This window comes from Vigna angularis, chromosome 1 (assembly GCF_016808095.1).
Source record: "Vigna angularis cultivar LongXiaoDou No.4 chromosome 1, ASM1680809v1, whole genome shotgun sequence".
NCBI classification, from domain to species: domain Eukaryota; kingdom Viridiplantae; phylum Streptophyta; class Magnoliopsida; order Fabales; family Fabaceae; genus Vigna; species Vigna angularis.
In genome coordinates, this window is record NC_068970.1 from 27,667,442 (window position 1) to 27,684,991 (window position 17,550).

The following is a 17,550-nucleotide window of genomic DNA, read 5'->3' on the forward strand; positions in this document are numbered from 1 at the left end:
AAACAACCAAATTATAGTCTTAAAACACCAAAACATCACAATATAGATGGCTATGGAAGATCAAATCAATGACAATAATTTTTAAAAGAAGCATCTGACATCAAATTAAACCTTTTAAAAACTATTTTAGTAACAAAACATTTGAAAAATTAAAACGATATGATAAAAAGATAAATTTAAAATTAAAGATATTTGATTGAAAAAAAAAGTATAACTAGAAAGATAAAAATAAATGGACAAAATTAGACCAAAAAAATAGATTGAATTTCAGTCCTTTTAAAATTAGTTCCATATGGTTTTCCTCTTCCAAAAACTCCTTATTTAATTTACTCTTTCCTCTCTTATTCTTTCTTACTAAGCATATCACTAAAGAAAACAATATATATATAACATATTAACCAATCATTTGTGGATATAATTTTTTATTAAACTAATTAAATAAATAAAAACTAATATAATAACACGTCATTTTGAATGAACAAATCAATATTTTATTATCATTATTATTCTAAAAGCTCCAACAATGAGATTATACTTCCCACCACGACATTACACTTCATTTTTAGATTAATTCAAATCAAGCTGATCGACTAATTTAAAACAAAGAGTCTCAAAGCCTAGATTTTATTTGCACAAATCACTTTCATTGCCACTTTTTCTTATACTATATTATTAGTGTAGAGTATCAATGCATTACACTATATAAATAAGATTGCTATCCTTGACTTTTTTTTATGCAACAAGCAAATATGGTAAAGAATCTTCCAATTGTTCTGGTAGATGATGCTGCACTATAATTAACCTAAGAAAATAAGGATCGTAGTCGCGTTCCTATATTTTTTTTTATAGGAAGGGGTTTGATCTTTTATAAGTGCTATTTAAAATTTCTCTAAAATAAATTAAGAAATGGAATAAATTTTCTTGTTTTAATCAAGTATTTATAATTTTTTTTATTTCATTTCTATATTATTGTAAATGCATATATGAAAAGTAAATAAAAATTAAATGACTAATAAAAATATAAATAACAGAAAGGTAATTAATATTATTTTAAAATTTAAAATAACAGTTAAATAAAATTTTAAAAATGGTTAAAAAATCTGACCATTAGAAAAATCAGGAGGACTCGTTCACACGCTGCATTCACGTAGAAGATTTACAAGAAATCTAACCAAGTACTTCCAACCAGTCTAATTAAACAGAATGCATTTTGATACGATGGACAATTTAATTGCACCACTGCCCAAAAACTGAGAAAAAATGTTATTAGCGAACCATAGTTCAAAGAACATAAACAGATGCCAGATCCTAAATAATAAATCTCATTGCTAAGAAAAGAAAGTCATAATAATCATTGATAAAAATACAACTCCAACTTTATCTTTTCAACTACTTTAGGTACAATTATTGTAATGAAACATCATGAAGCTGCCTAAAGAAATGTAATACTAATTTTGGAATACCTAAACGGTTCGTTAACTATCCAAAAATTCTCTGACAAAAAATCATATAAAATCACAATTTTTACTTTGTCTAGGCAAGTTGCTATTAATGGTTTATCCGTTACACTATGTTACATCAAACACCCATGGATAACCTAACCAGCGCAAAATTCCACAAGAATAGAGTTGTTGTAACGTTTGAGTTTCCTTTACAGAAGTCTCAACAAATTCTTGAAAGAGCACCATGCAAATTGTCAGTTCTCTCAATTTGTATCAGCATCCACTGTAAAAGCTGATGGTTCAATGTGTTGCATATTCTCTCAGCTCCCATAAGAAAGTACGGCAGATCAGACTTTGGGAAATGGACTCTGGGAGTTCTGATAGCAATTCATGTCCTCTATTTTCTGAGGTTCCATTACTACTAATTGAAACATCTGGTGTGTGAAGTTTTCCAAACGGCACACTCTGCAGGTTAAAGGAATTTGAAAAGATATGCAAGACAATCCAAGTTATTTAGGACCTTTATGAGACAAAGAATAAAGATTCCATTCTACTTGATCACTGCTTGAACCATCAGCTGCAGCTTTCTTCAACCTTTTCACCAAAGGGATGCAGCTTGACTTGGCTTCTTCATCCTTGAAGTTTTGATCGGTGACCTCTATTGAAAATACATAGAAAAATGGAATGATTGAATTAATCAAAGAAAAATTACAGAAGAATCTGTTGAACAATTTTATTCCATATAATGTAGTCTCACAAAAATTATCTAAAAGGATACTACGAAAAAACAAATATTTGCTCCTACTCAGTTAAAGTTCAAGACAGCTCTTATTTGATTCAAAATTCAAAATTTGATATGCTCTATTTTACAATATACTGTTCTTTAAGAACTACATGCATTGTATTACTAAACACTGATCGTTCTGTTCATGGATGAAGCAATACCTCCGTGTTTAAGTTGGACAGATTACTAATTTACTTCTCACAAATGTTAACTAACAAGTACTTAATTAGAACAGCAGAACAGAAGCCGAGGTACTCTGTAAACCCATTGTACGTACGAGGAACAAAGGCTTTTGCAGAGAAGTACATAAATCATCCACACTAAATGTCGAACTCTCAGCATAGAAATAAACTACATCGTATATTATGAAGGCCCATAATCAAAATATACTGTCTCACTCATCCCCTACGCCACCCCCACCCCCACCCCCACCCAAGGTTGGTTTGAAGTTTAAATTTGAGTATTTTACACACCACCAGGCTTCATTATTATTCCAAAAGAAATGTCATCTGCAAATGGACTCTCTTAATCCGTGTTAAGAACATGTTAAAAGGAATTACAAGCACCATCTGAAATTATTTTCATTTTCTTAAAAAGTCGTAAATGCAATGTGGTTATGCAATTAAAAGTTAAAAAGAATATTGACTGCAGAACTTATTCACCGACAAGAACGTAACTGAGATACACAAATAACACAAAGTTATTCATATCATGCATAAACACAAATAGCACACAAAGTTATACATATCATGCATAAATATGAGAAATATGACATAGGTTTAATTGTAATTTATAGTTATTTCTATCATGTTTCCTTTTTTATTCACACAAGGATATACAATGGGAAAAAAACATAAAGTACCATTATTGCTAGAGAAGTAAATAGATGAAGTCCACTGTCATCAATAGTGGTGTAAATTATTTCCACTGTTTGTTGTTTATTCAAAGTCTGTTTCATAAACAAACAAACACAAACTTAAAAGTTAAGGCTTGATTTAAGTGAGTCATGCTCAAGATTTATGGACTCGAATTAATACTAAGTTGTTCATATTTGTATGTATTACCTAATTACCTAAATAGTTGTACTCTTATTTAGTATTTACAAGGAAAGTCATAATTCTGTACATTATTAACTTATATATAACCCAATAAATCAAATTTTAGGCGGATAACTGTACTGTCCGACTTTGTCATGCTCAAATTGAACATGATCCTAGTTTTAGTCTCTTCGCCTTCAGTCTTGAGTTGAAGGGGCTGTGAACCGTCTGGTCTCATTTACTCTGTTATTTGACTTAGATAGGCAATAGGCCAACCCCAGACTTTTAGGCCTTACGTGTAGTCCTATGCTTGCAGTCAAGCTCAGATACTTAAAGACCCATGAAAGATAACTAACCACAAAAGGCACAGTATATGGCAGGTGCTGTTCTCTGCAATGTTAACATAGAGTGAGGTTTCCTAGTTGGCATTACCTTGCTTAACAAGGTTGATTACCAGAAAAAGAGGAAGTCTTTAACAGTCATCTCATCCATAAATAATCCGAAGCATCTTGTAAGAAGGAATAGGTAAAAAAATACACTTTGAATGCTTCTGGCTTAAGAACATAATAACTTTAGCTACAACAGTAACAATGAACTTTCTTAAAAATATTTATACCATTTTCATCATCAAAAATTTATTTTCCAGATTCTAAGTCATTATTATGAATATAAAATTATATTTTTAAACAACTTTACTTCACTTACTAACATGAAAGTATCTATTGATAATTGAATACTAATTAGCGAATAAAATTATTTAAAGTTAAATCCAATTGAAAAGATAATCAAACCATGTTCAAGTTAAACTATGTCTAGCTCAAGCTTTAGATTTTTTACTCTTAAATAATGTAGTTAAACTTCAGTTATCTCTTATATTTTCATGAGTCAGTCCCGAACATAAGTGCTCAACTCAAATATTTAATACCCCATCATCAACAGCAGCATAAAGACATGTGGATTGGCTAAATATTTTTCACCTAGTGCAGTCTAGGAAGGGTAGACTTGTACAATATTACCCCTGCAAGGAGAGATATCATTTCCAGGATTTTAACCTATGACCTGCAGCCAGATCACAACTTTACCATTGTGCCAACTGCCAAGGAACACCCTTTAGCCGGAAACAAAATATTAACTTCATAACATAACTAGTAGTCTATAACCACAGATCCTGAACCAAGAGTACTACGAGCCCTCATTGATAAGTTTTTACAGCAAGTAAACTCAAAACTAATTCATACAGAGCGTCCTTTGTTATTTGGTACGAGACAGATCATTTAGACCCCATAAAAACTGAGAAACTCCATGTTCTGTGAACTTAAATAACTGACCAACATAATTTGATAATGTAACTGCTGATTGAACTATATGCAGGTATTTTGAGAGAGAAAGGAAGCAATCTGTATTATATATGACAGCCATGTACCGAAGGATCAAGAAATTATGGGGTGATAGAAAGTATCACATTCTAGCTTACAGGATGGCCAATGTGCATTAAAAGAAACAAAATTGAAGGTACCTGTAGTACTGAAAGCCAATTCTAATGTTGAACTTCCTCTTGCATGAATTTCCTGATCACAAAACAAGCCATACTTGCAGTTAATAGGCTCTTCCAAACTACAGCCTCTATCCACAGATGCAAGTTCAAATTGACTTCCTGTAAGAATATGAGAATCAGCAGTGCTCTCAAACAAAGGTGAAATTCTTTCAAGGTTGATCCTCTTCTGGCAGGCATCTTGTAGAGCCAGGGTCTGAAAAACAAAAGATAATAAAGCATAATCGTGCAGGGAGATGTACAAAAATGAACATACATCCACACCACAGAGATGATGTTTGAATTTATGTCTGACCTGCCTAGGCATATTATGTGAATTTCGTAAAATTCTATACTGACATGCTTCATCTGTGCTATTTTTTATGCTCCAACGACATAAACGCATAGAACGATGCAATTCATTCACAAATGAGGCTTCTAAAGAACGAATATATAGACTGTGCTGCTGATCCGTCCATCTAGTTGACTGATCCTGGAAAAGAAAATGAGCTTAGTATGTCTTTGCCAACAAAATGAAGAGAAAATTTTCCATCTTCACTAGAAATCACGAACATGGAATACAATTTAAGATTGAGAATTTCAAACTATCATATTTATCAACAAACAAATAGGCTTTTATAAATAGCCTTTGAAAATAAGTACCAAGCTATTAAGTCCATGTAGGAACTAAATTAGTTGCTATACAACTAACAATTTTTTTTATTATAATTCCAATAACAAAGACTAGATAATCTGAAAACTAAGAGCCAATCAAAAGTATTTAAATGACGCTTCATCTGAATTAAATCTCTCATTATTTATAAGTTTTTCATTTAACTCCCTAAAGCTTGTTCAAGTATTTCACATCAGCTTCAACTAGAATAAAAATAAGCTTTTTGATACGCATACGAGCACACCCGTTGCTGCTACTGAAATCATATGCCAAACCACAGATGCTAAACGGTATAAACAATTTTGGACAAAAGGGTGAACAAGAACTATTTAAGAGGCCAAACGTAAGAGATTGAAGAACAAAGTTGATTTCAAAGTGTCAGCATCCACTGTCAAACTCAAATCTTACAGAAGAGAAAACTGTCCGCAAATTTATAACACAAATATCAATTTCAGTTACTTGATGCTATTCATCATATCAGTACAATTACTCCCCTTCCTCCACTGGTTTCAGATTTCAGATATTCTCGACTAATTAATTGCAGAATTTAACCAACAAATATCAGATACAGCCAGTGAAAGCATGCGAAGCAAAATTGCGCCCTTAAACACCAAAAAACCAAAACGCGGACGCACTAAAAGGACCAATAATTCAAACGGCTAATTACAGGCACGTTCCCGTTCGATCGAGATACGCTAAAAACCTCTAAGATCAACCCCTGAAGACAAGCTTCGACCACAAAATCGAGAAACAAAAACGAAATAGAAAAATCCGTTACGTTGTTGGCAAGAGGAATTGGAAAGGAGTGAAGTTACCAGAAGCGGAGCGGGCGCGGAATGAGACGAGAAGTCCTTGGACGTGTCCTCGACGGTGACAGCAGAGGAGTCAGAGGTGGAGCGGGTGAGGTACTCAGGCAATGGTTCCGGATCGGAGAAGAGCGGCGGCGAAAGGTGGCGACGGAGATCGTGCGGTTCCATGAAGCGTGATCGGAGTTTCAGCGGAGAAGAAACCCTCTGTGTTCGGTTGAGGGGAAGAGAGGTTGTATGCGGGGAAGGAAAAAGGCTCCACATGGCTTCGCTTTTACACGTGTCAGTGCAGTCGTTGGTGTGCCACGTCATCCCGCAGATAATATCTTGAGGTAACGTGAGCCAGATATTTTGAAGGGTCATTAAAGAGAGAGAATGGGGATTGGGCGCCTTCATTGGCGCGTGCAACTCATGTCCTATTTTATATGCGCGTAACATGTTTTCAATTCGTGATTCATGAAACTCAATTTTCACTTTTTCTATATATGGAAAAACTGGGTTATTATATAAGCATTTCTTCATATAGAATTTCTATTTTGAATTTGTCACGAATAAGTTAAATTAAGACTGAGATAAAACAATAATTAAAAAGAATACATGGCTAATAATAAGATCCAAAGAAACAGTAATATTAAAGAATGACTGGTTGAAATGTTCTAGTCTAACTAATATTGGTATTTAGAATAAGTTTACCTTTCAATAAATTTATCATATATTAATAATAATAATATAATATAATAAATACAATCTAAATTATTTATATCCTAAATAACGCATAAAGATATTTTCATAAACATATTTTGAATTGTGGAATTGCTATAAAAGCATCCATGCTATCTGATCGATTATGAAAAAGAAAGGACAAACTTTTTCTCTTATCTATCTTTACTTTCTATTCATGAAAAAGACAGAAATAACTGTGATATGATTCACCCCAATTTTTTATTTTCCAGTGAAGGGAGAAATAAATTTTCAATTTTCTGTTTCCTTTCTCGTGTCCCTTGCACTACCTGTTAAACCTTTTAATGATTGAAATTGGATTTCTCGGGCCAATTATGTTTCGAGATTATATATATATATATATATATATATATATATATATATATATATATATATATATATAACGGCTGATTGGTTAATTAATAGTAATATTTTTTTATCAGCAAATAATGGTGATATCAATGTTAACCAAGATTGATAATACCAAAAACACTTCGTTGACACTAATCAATCTTCTGATCAGTTAAATTAAATCATTAAATATAATATAGTTATATTATTTTAGCGATAAAACAAAATGTTTCAAAAAAGTTAGAGTATAGTATAGGATCATAGTAACCTCAAAATGACAATACAGTTATGGTTTAGAAAAAAAGATACCAGGTTTCATTTTAGAAATATATATCATTTTTTCAAATTGTTGTTTTTTCATATTTTGTTTAAGTATGGACCAAGGGATTATCATATAAGGGTCATTTTGAACTTAGAGATTCTTTGAATAATTAGGTAAATGTTAAAAGGATAGAGTATTGATGAGGGTTAGGTTCTATGAAGTATTACAAGTGTATCGTATAAAATATTAACCGAGTGGTTACAAACAACCAACCGGATATTCAGGTAATCTGTTTATATCTTATTCTGTTTATATTTTATTGGGCTTATATCAGCTTGAGATCCATGAGGTAAATTATAAATACAAAGCCAGGGCCAAAGGCCAGGTACGTTCCACTTACGCATTATTTACTCTACGTTATTCTCCAATACTCAATAGTGATAAACATTCACTAAACATTCAACTAAGGGCCGAGGCTCTTCAAATCACACGCCTAACTTGAGCGTCGGAGTACCTTTTGCAGGTACATCCACCCCCATCCCAAAGGAGACCGATCGACTTGAGCCAACACCGATCGGCCGACAGCTGGAGCTTGGAGGCGAGCAAGCGGTCCAGACGCATCAACAGGTTAGTTTCTCGGTCCCAAAACTTTCCACCGAAACATTTTGGCGCCCACCGTGGGGCCGAGCGGCAAACCCAAATGGTGACCACGAGGAGCATGGAGGAAGAGCAACACACCAGAGATTTGATAGCGCAGATGCAGGCACAAATACAGGCACAGGCCAGAACCATACAAGCACAAACGCACGCACAACAGGAGATGCAGCGACGACACGCAGAGGAAATTACAATGTTGAGAGCAGAACGAGGTCGTGTCGAGCGGTCAACTCAACACTCGGAGTCCACAGCCGATCGGGGTAACAACCAACACAATGATAACGCTGGAAGTCGTAATCAGCAGCCATCTCGGCATACTGACCCGAACGATCGGGGAAGAAGGGAACCGTCCCCCTTACGAACCGATCGGCCCTCCAGTCTGCTCCCTTTCACTGCGATCGTCATGCAAGCTCCAATGCCAGAGAAGAACCCTCCTGTATTGGATAAGTACGATGGCTCGACAGACCCCGACAATCATCTCAGGATTTTCACCAATGCAATGGTGTTCTACACGGACAGTGATCCGGTTATGTGCAGAGCCTTCTCCTTATCACTCAAGGACGAAGCATTAGAGTGGTATAACACTCTTCCCCCAAACACAGTGGATTGCTTCGCCACTGTGGAAAATCTTTTTAAAAGGCAATACGCCTCCAATCGTAATCAGGAAGTAACGCCAGCAGAACTGGTAAATACTAAGCAGGAAAAGGGAGAAACTTTGAAGGCCTTTATGAAAAGGTATATGGAAACTGCACGACGAGTCAAAGAGGTAAGTCAATCTTTTATCATCACCACTTTGCCTTCCTGTCTAAAACCAGGGTACTTTGCTGAGAAGTTGTATGCGCGACCCCCAAAAACAATGGAGGAGCTCCAAGAACGGATAGCCGAATTCATCCGCATGGAGGACATGCGAATTTCACAAAGAAAGCGACAACAAGAAACTGAGGCAAGTGGAGGTAGAAAGGACGGTAAACGACCGTTCGACAATAATGGTAAAAGCGGGGAGTTTGCCCGAACATTTAAATTTAATCATTATACACCCCTCAACACACCTAGGGCAAAAGTTCTTGAAGAAGCTCTAAACGCTGAACTTCTCACACTCCAAACGAAACCATCTCCAAGATACGCAGATGAAAGGAAGCGCTGTCATTTTCATCAGAATCGTGGACATACTACAGAAGAATGCATTACGCTCAAAAACGAAATAGAACGTCTCGTTCGAGCAGGACACCTCCGTAAGTACATACAGGAAGCAAGAAGAAGTCCCGAACGAGCGTATCGGAAGAACGAACGAAGGCGAGACTATAGTCGTAGTCCTGCTCGCCATCGTGAACGATCGGTTCGCGGAGTTATAAACTGAAAATAAGAATCTCAATCTCTATTTAATGTCACGTTTAAATTCTTGATTTAGACTTTTGTTATTTTACTAAACTTTCGTTATGCAATGAATAAAACCGAGCAATTCACGCTCGACCATCGGTTACCAATTTCGATCAAGAATTTCAGCTCAAAGCAGAGGTAAAACCCTCTCAAAGTCGAACGGTAAAGCCCGTTCCCTAGGAAGCACTCCTAGGTCGAAGACCGAGCGGTAAATCCCCCTCGGGCGAGAGGTAAAACCCTCTCAAAGTCGAACGGTAAAGCCCGTTCCCTAGAAAGCACTCCTAGGTCGAAGACCGAGCGGTAAATCCCCCTCGGGCAAGAGGTAAAACCCTCTCAAAGTCGAACGGTAAAGCCCGTTCCCTAGGAAGCACTCCTAGGTCGAAGACCGAGCGGTAAATCCCCCTCGGGCGAGAGGTAAAACCCTCTCAAAGTCGAACGGTAAAGCCCGTTCCCTAGGAAGCACTCCTAGGTCGAAGACCGAGCGGTAAATCCCCCTCGGGCAAGAGGTAAAGCCCTCTCAACGACGAACGGTAAATCCCGTTCACTAGGAAACACTCCTAGCTCAAAGTAGAGGTAAAACCCTCTCAAAGTCGAACGGTAAAGCCCGTTCCCTAGGAAGCACTCCTAGGTCGAAGACCGAGCGGTAAATCCCCCTCGGGCAAGAGGTAAAACCCTCTCGACAAATGTCGAAGGCCGAGAGGTAAATTCCTCTCGGTTCCTATTGAAGGTCGAGCGGTAAATCCCGCTCGGTTAAAGGTTGAAGGTCGAGAGGTAAAACCCTCTCGACAAATGTCGAAGGCCGAGAGGTAAATTCCTCTCGGTTCCTATTGAAGGTCGAGCGGTAAATCCCGCTCGGTTAAAGGTTAAAGGTCGAGAGGTAAAACCCTCTCGACAAATGTCGAAGGCCGAGAGGTAAATTCCTCTCGGTTCCTATTGAAGGTCGAGCGGTAAATCCCGCTCGGTTAAAGGTTGAAGGTCGAGAGGTAAAACCCTCTCGACAAATGTCGAAGGCCGAGAGGTAAATTCCTCTCGGTTCCTATTGAAGGTCGAGCGGTAAATCCCGCTCGGTTAAAGGTTGAAGGTCGAGAGGTAAAACCCTCTCGACAAATGTCGAAGGCCGAGAGGTAAATTCCTCTCGGTTCCTATTGAAGGTCGAGCGGTAAATCCCGCTCGGTTAAAGGTTGAAGGTCGAGAGGTAAAACCCTCTCGACAAATGTCGAAGGCCGAGAGGTAAATTCCTCTCGGTTCCTATTGAAGGTCGAGCGGTAAATCCCGCTCGGTTAAAGGTTGAAGGTCGAGAGGTAAAACCCTCTCGACAAATGTCGAAGGCCGAGAGGTAAATTCCTCTCGGTTCCTATTGAAGGTCGAGCGGTAAATCCCGCTCGGTTAAAGGTTGAAGGTCGAGAGGTAAAACCCTCTCGACAACTGTCGACGGCCGAGAGGTAAATTCCTCTCGGTTCCTATTGAAGGTCGAGCGGTAAATCCCGCTCGGTTAAAGGTTGAAGGTCGAGAGGCAAAAACCCTCTCGACAAATGTCGAAGGCCGAGAGGTAAATTCCTCTCGGTTCCTATTGAAGGTCGAGCGGTAAATCCCGCTCGGTTAAAGGTTGAAGGTCGAGAGGTAAAACCCTCTCGACAAATGTCGAAGGCCGAGAGGTAAATTCCTCTCGGTTCCTATTGAAGGTCGAGCGGTAAATCCCGCTCGGTTAAAGGTTGAAGGTCGAGAGGTAAAACCCTCTCGACAAATGTCGAAGGCCGAGAGGTAAATTCCTCTCGGTTCCTATTGAAGGTCGAGCGGTAAATCCCGCTCGGTTAAAGGTTGAAGGTCGAGAGGTAAAACCCTCTCGACAAATGTCGAAGGCCGAGAGGTAAATTCCTCTCGGTTCCTATTGAAGGTCGAGCGGTAAATCCCGCTCGGTTAAAGGTTGAAGGTCGAGAGGTAAAACCCTCTCGACAAATGTTGAAGGCCGAGAGGTAAATTCCTCTCGGTTCCTATTGAAGGTCGAGCGGTAAATCCCGCTCGGTTAAAAGTTGAAGGTCGAGAGGTAAAACCCTCTCGACAACTGTCGACGGCCGAGAGGTAAATTCCTCTCGGTTCTTATTGAAGGTCGAGCGGTAGAACGCTTTCGGTTCCGCCAACGCAGCCTCCCCAAAACTCATCAGTCCTATAGTTAACCACGGCTAAAGCCGACCGCTTAACTCGGACTTGGGGGGCATGTATCGTATAAAATATTAACCGAGTGGTTACAAACAACCAACCGGATATTCAGGTAATCTGTTTATATCTTATTCTGTTTATATTTTATTGGGCTTATATCAGCTTGAGATCCATGAGGTAAATTATAAATACAAAGCCAGGGCCAAAGGCCAGGTACGTTCCACTTACGCATTATTTACTCTACGTTATTCTCCAATACTCAATAGTGATAAACATTCACTAAACATTCAACTAAGGGCCGAGGCTCTTCAAATCACACGCCTAACTTGAGCGTCGGAGTACCTTTTGCAGGTACATCCACCCCCATCCCAAAGGAGACCGATCGACTTGAGCCAACACCGATCGGCCGACAGCTGGAGCTTGGAGGCGAGCGAGCGGTCCAGACGCATCAACAGGTTAGTTTCTCGGTCCCAAAACTTTCCACCGAAACAACAAGTAACAAAGACCTTGATGAGTCAATAAGATTCTAGGAAATATTTTAAATAACAAGGTCCATGGTGTAAGTGATAACACTACTACAAAAAAAAGTTTTAACGTCTATTATTTTCGGTATTTAACGTCTATTATTTTCGGTATTTAACGTCTATTATTTTCGGTATTTAACGTTTGACCAAGCTTTGATGTTATATTGGGAGACGTCAATTGGACGCCGGATGATTCACTGGACACCAATTGACGTTGGATTCCACATGAACAGACGTCTCAATTAACGTCGGACCTATGTTTAACGGACGTCCATCTTCGCTGAGCATGCCTCTACGTTGAGCTACAAAATTCAGGGGAAGCCACTAGAACGAAATTGATGTTGGAAACTACACTAACCGACGTCCAACTTGTTTTTTTTCTTAAATAAATTTGTTTTTACAATAAAATCACACCTGAAAAACAGAAAATGATCATAGCACATCACAAAATAATATATTTTATGTGTTTCAAGGGATTATAATACTAAACAATCTAAAACTTAAACTTAAGCTAATTAATGTATTTAACAAAAATAAAATGGTTCCTAAAGGCATGGGCATGAGTCCTAAGTTCATCTCTGTAGAAGATAAGTTGTTCACTCTTGTCGTATCTTTTTAATTGTATCCTCTAATATAGAAGATGTATTCTTGAAGCACTGCAAAATCAAGTTAAATTCACTATGTTTGCATATGTTCAAAGTTGAATCTGATTTGTAATGTATGGAAGGTAAGTATCATTACCTCAATCTAGTCATCTGTAATGTCAGCTCGAATGATTGTTTTAATCCAAGACATGACATAGTAGCCACATTTCCATGAATCTAGTTGCTTGTTATACTAAAATGACAAACTAAATAGTCACACATGTAGATCATACAATAACATAGAAAATGAATAAGAACTATTTGGATACAGGAATTGAACTAGTTGACCTTGGGTTTACCCATATTTACATTGAAAACATAGGGTGTTATTAATATAATTATATTCATCATAAAAATTTAAGGTTAACATGGATTTGAAACATTTGAAAAACACTTACCCTTGTAGCGTGTTTTTCAAGTCATTTTTCATCCTCTTATGCAGGGAACAAAACCATAGAATTTGTCATTGTCTTGGAATGATGACCATTAATTTCCAATTTGCACAATAGTTTGATTCCTTCATTTTCCAAATCATCTAAAACTCAAGGGTCAACACCTTTCTTGCAAATGACATTAAAGAACAAACTCAAACATGTCAGAATACCTCTAATAGAAGCAAGTAATATGCCTCGAATATCAATTGACAACAATTGTTGCATCAATACATGACAATTGTGACTTTTTAAACCAATTAACTTTAACTTTTTCATAGAAACAAGGTTACTAATATTTGAAAAATAACCTTGTGAAACTTTCACACTACTTAAAGACTTAATAATTGTTTTTCTTTTTTAGAAAGAGTGTGACAGGTTGGGGTAAAAATGTGCGTCTTTCAATTGATTGTGGATGTAACTCAGAATGGATTCCCATGTTAGTCAAATTTTGTCGTGCTTATATTCCGTCTTTGGTCTTCCCTTTAACGTTTCATAAAGTTCCGATGCACTGTCACAATTGTTTTTTCAACGCGCATCACATTTATACAATGTCGTACACCAAGTTTACACCAATATGGAAGATTAAAAAATATTAATTATTTCTTCCAAATGTTTTCTCAATGGTCTTATTTTGATGTTTTTCGAAGACAATGTCAATGTTTTTTACTTTCTTGTACACTTCTTCACCATTGCGGGATTTGGACACAACATTATCCTCAACACTTCCATTAAATACTTTTTTCAATCTACAGTAAAAGTGATTTTGAGGAAGGAATTTTCGATGTCTTGTATATACCATTTTTTGATCATGCTTCAATTGAAGGTAACTAATGTTTTCTTACAAATGGGATATGCAAAATGACATTTAACACTATAACCGCTCAAGTTTCCATATGATGAGAAATCATTTATAACGCAAAACAACATTGCACACAAACATAAAGTTTCTTGAACATCTGAATCGAAGACGTCGACACCTTCTTTCCATGACATTTTCAAATCATCGATTAAAGGTTTCAAATACAAATCAATGTCATTTACAGGTTGTCTAGGACTTGATATCATCATGAACAACATCACATATTTTCTCTTCATGCTTAATAAAGGAGAAAGATTGTATATCATCAACATAACTAATCATGAACTATGTTTGCTACTTAAGTTTCCATCAGGATTCATACCATCAGTTGCAAGTACAGGTCTTAAGTTTTTAGTCAATCTTGCAATGTTCCTCTACAAAAAAACCCTCTACAATATAAATTTGATATTAAGGATCATTAAAAATTTTCACAAATTAATAACTACAACTCTAACAGTGGAGATTTGAAAAAACCTCACAAATTAATTTACGAAAGGTAAAAACATCTGCAAATTAAAAAATAAACCTCTATTAAATATCAATTTTTTTGTAATATATATATATATATATATATATATATATATATATATATATATATATATATATATATATATATATATATATATATATATATATATATATATATATATATATATATATATATATATATATATATATATATATATATATGCGCGCGCGGTCGCGCGTTTTCTCAATGGAAATACTGTTCTATCTTGAAGTGAGAAGAGTGGTATTTTTAAGAAATCAAAATTTGATCTGTGTAGGAAATTATCTATTGTTTAAGTAAAAAAGTTAAACATTATAGAATATAATAGCATTGAAGTGAGTGAGGGAAATTGAATAAGTAAACTCTCTTATGGTTGATACATATTTTCAAGTTGTTAGGTCTTTCTAATACATATTTTTTAAGTTGTTAGGTCTTTCAACCAAGACTGAAAAAGTAATTAAGATAATTTAAAGATAAAAGTTGATTGCGAAGTATATGCATTTTGGTAGATAAGATAGTAAGATAATAAATTAATTATAATAAATTGTTGTTTTGGTTATTATTCTAGTTGTTCAGATATTTTGTTATGTATAGTCGGTTATAGATATATCTTCAAATATCTCAGTACATTATGCATTTATAAAATTCTACATTTTGATTACATATTATTTAAAAAATTTGATAAACTAATAAAACATAAGATGGATAACGTGTATTACGATTGTCGGAATTCATCTAGTAACATTAACAAGGATGACTTGTTCTCGAAATGCTATTATATAATGCAGTGGAATTTACCACTACAAATAAATTTATTAGTTTTCTTTATATATATATATATATATATATATATATATATATATATATATATATATATATATATATATATATATATATTTTGTAATTACGTTTTCGCTACACTCATATTTGCTTTCTTTTTAAATACAAAATATGTACATTCAATTATATCTGTTTTCTTTATCATTACTTTATGGTCCATGTTCTCTGTTTTCCTTACATAATCAAGTAATTTGTTTTGAAGTTGCAAAATTATAATTGTGATGTGATATTATTAAATTAATGAGAAAAGATAGTAATAATATAAGCTAAGATATTTTGAACTGAATAAAGGTGGAAGTGGGGTTACCTGGATTGGATATGGTGGTGGGGATAGCAATGTCGCGATGTGAAGAGGGACAGTTTCTCTGAAACACAACTACTGGTTTCTTGGTTGTGTTGTGCTGTGTTGCTTTTTTTATAAAGTTGAGATACTTATGTAATTATATGATCCTAGGTAATAGATTTATTCAATGTAATTAATGCCTTTTGCTTTTATTTGCCAATCGCAATTATACATTCCATATGAAACTTATATTGGTGAAAAAGGATAAACTTTTCTGTCTAAACAATTTTTTTTTAATTTAAATATTTGTTTGTACTTTTACCAGCATTTGTAACCTTAAGAAGTTACCATATTTATGAGAACAAAATCGTCAATGTTTTTAAAATTTATTATTGTATAGCCGTAACATCCCAAAAATATAGCTTAAACTATATAAAGGAGTTAACATACAATAATATGATAGGATAGTTTAAGGATTTACAAAAATGAGTTCTAGATAATCTAAAATACTGAAATATTTAATACTTTACAATAAAACACAAAGTCTAATGCAAAATAAGATAACAGACCGAACGGTTCCAAAACTATAAGCTTAAACTGAACGGCTCTACAAAATAATACTAATCCTCTTGACCGAACGGTCCTACGCTTCACCTTCAATATTCTCTCCTTCCAGAGCTTCTTCTAATGAACCCGCTCCCCTTCTCCTTACATCCACAGGATGATAATTGCAACAGGAAGTATGACCAAACGAACAAACAAAGACAAGACAGGAGAGTAGGGTAAGCTTGAGTAATTTAATTAATCATATTAATATAAACTAATTCATTCACAACCAAAACATACCATCATCATACATATACATCCAAGCAAATACCGAACACATAAAATACAATAACCAACCACTTTTACTCTGACTGTCCAGACTGTATGAATTATGTAGCTACGACGTTTTAGCACTCGGATGGTGTAGTAGCTAGGATGCCCTCAACAGCTGCCACCCGAGGTTATACCTCGCCCAAGTTCATCTTATGGACTAAGACCTCCTATCATTCTCACGCATGAGTTACTCTTCTCTACTTGAGAATGAGTAATCACAAAATATCAGGATAAACACGAGCTAAGCATAACCACATTCATACTTTACCATTTCAATAACCAATTACGAGATATTCCTCCCTGGAATACTCCTTCATATCCATACTATTCAATTCATGCCACACTTTAAATACCATCATACTTAGTCATCAATGTAGTAAAACTGAACAATAAAATATGATCCCATCCTTGAACAAAACCTAAAGAGATAGCATCATTCCTAAGAACAAGACTGAACGTTATACTCAGACTAAACACTTTAGTTGAACCAAATACTTATTGTGAGACTGCACGTTTTCTCGCTACTCAAAAGTTATGACCGAACGGTCTTTACTAGACAGAACCCAAAGAATTGACTGAATACTATAGAATACTTTATAATTAAGCATGACCGAATACTAAAAGCTTTTAACTAAAACCTAAGAGCTTAGACCGAACTCTACGAGCTTAGGCCGAACACTCTTAGTTTCAAATACAAGCACATAATGGGTAATGTGACGAGACCGAGTGTTAGTACAAGACTGAGCACTACTACAAGACTGAGCACTACTGAACTTATACAA

At 35.6% G+C, this 17,550-nt stretch overlaps 2 protein-coding genes across 3 annotated transcripts; one reads left to right on the forward strand and one right to left on the reverse strand.

Moving 5' to 3' along the window:
* Nucleotides 1-1,354: 1,354 nt before the first annotated feature.
* LOC108341200 (cold-regulated protein 28) lies at nucleotides 1,355-6,623 on the reverse strand. Of its 2 annotated transcripts, none has more exons than XM_052878249.1 (5): nucleotides 6,283-6,623; nucleotides 5,111-5,281; nucleotides 4,780-5,011; nucleotides 1,997-2,100; nucleotides 1,355-1,907 (listed from the first exon to the last, which is right to left on the reverse strand). In XM_052878249.1, exons 1-5 carry the CDS (start codon nucleotides 6,583-6,585, stop codon nucleotides 1,743-1,745), a joined length of 975 nt encoding a protein of 324 aa, XP_052734209.1. In that variant the 5' UTR covers nucleotides 6,586-6,623; the 3' UTR covers nucleotides 1,355-1,742. The 2 variants fall into 2 exon arrangements, with proteins under 2 accessions (XP_052734209.1, XP_052734207.1); XM_052878247.1 differs by having other exon boundaries at nucleotides 5,111-5,287; nucleotides 6,283-6,611.
* Nucleotides 6,624-8,324: 1,701 nt separating this feature from the next.
* Nucleotides 8,325-9,620, forward strand: LOC128194094 (uncharacterized). The gene has a single exon (XM_052868839.1). It carries the CDS (start codon nucleotides 8,325-8,327, stop codon nucleotides 9,618-9,620), a length of 1,296 nt encoding a protein of 431 aa, XP_052724799.1.
* Nucleotides 9,621-17,550: the final 7,930 nt, after the last annotated feature.

Excerpts from the sequence above, each read along its gene's own strand:
- LOC108341200 (XM_052878247.1), bottom strand. The coding sequence starts at position 6,585 with ATGACGTGGCACACCAACGACTGCACTGACACGTGTAAAAGCGAAGCC. Across the intron at positions 2,101-4,779 it reads ATTGGCTTTCAGTACTACAG|AGGTCACCGATCAAAACTTC; the intron begins GTACCTTCAATT and ends TATTTTCAATAG. Across the intron at positions 1,908-1,996 it reads ATGGTTCAAGCAGTGATCAA|AGTGTGCCGTTTGGAAAACT; the intron begins GTAGAATGGAAT and ends TTTAACCTGCAG.
- LOC128194094 (XM_052868839.1), top strand. The coding sequence starts at position 8,325 with ATGGAGGAAGAGCAACACACCAGAGATTTGATAGCGCAGATGCAGGCA.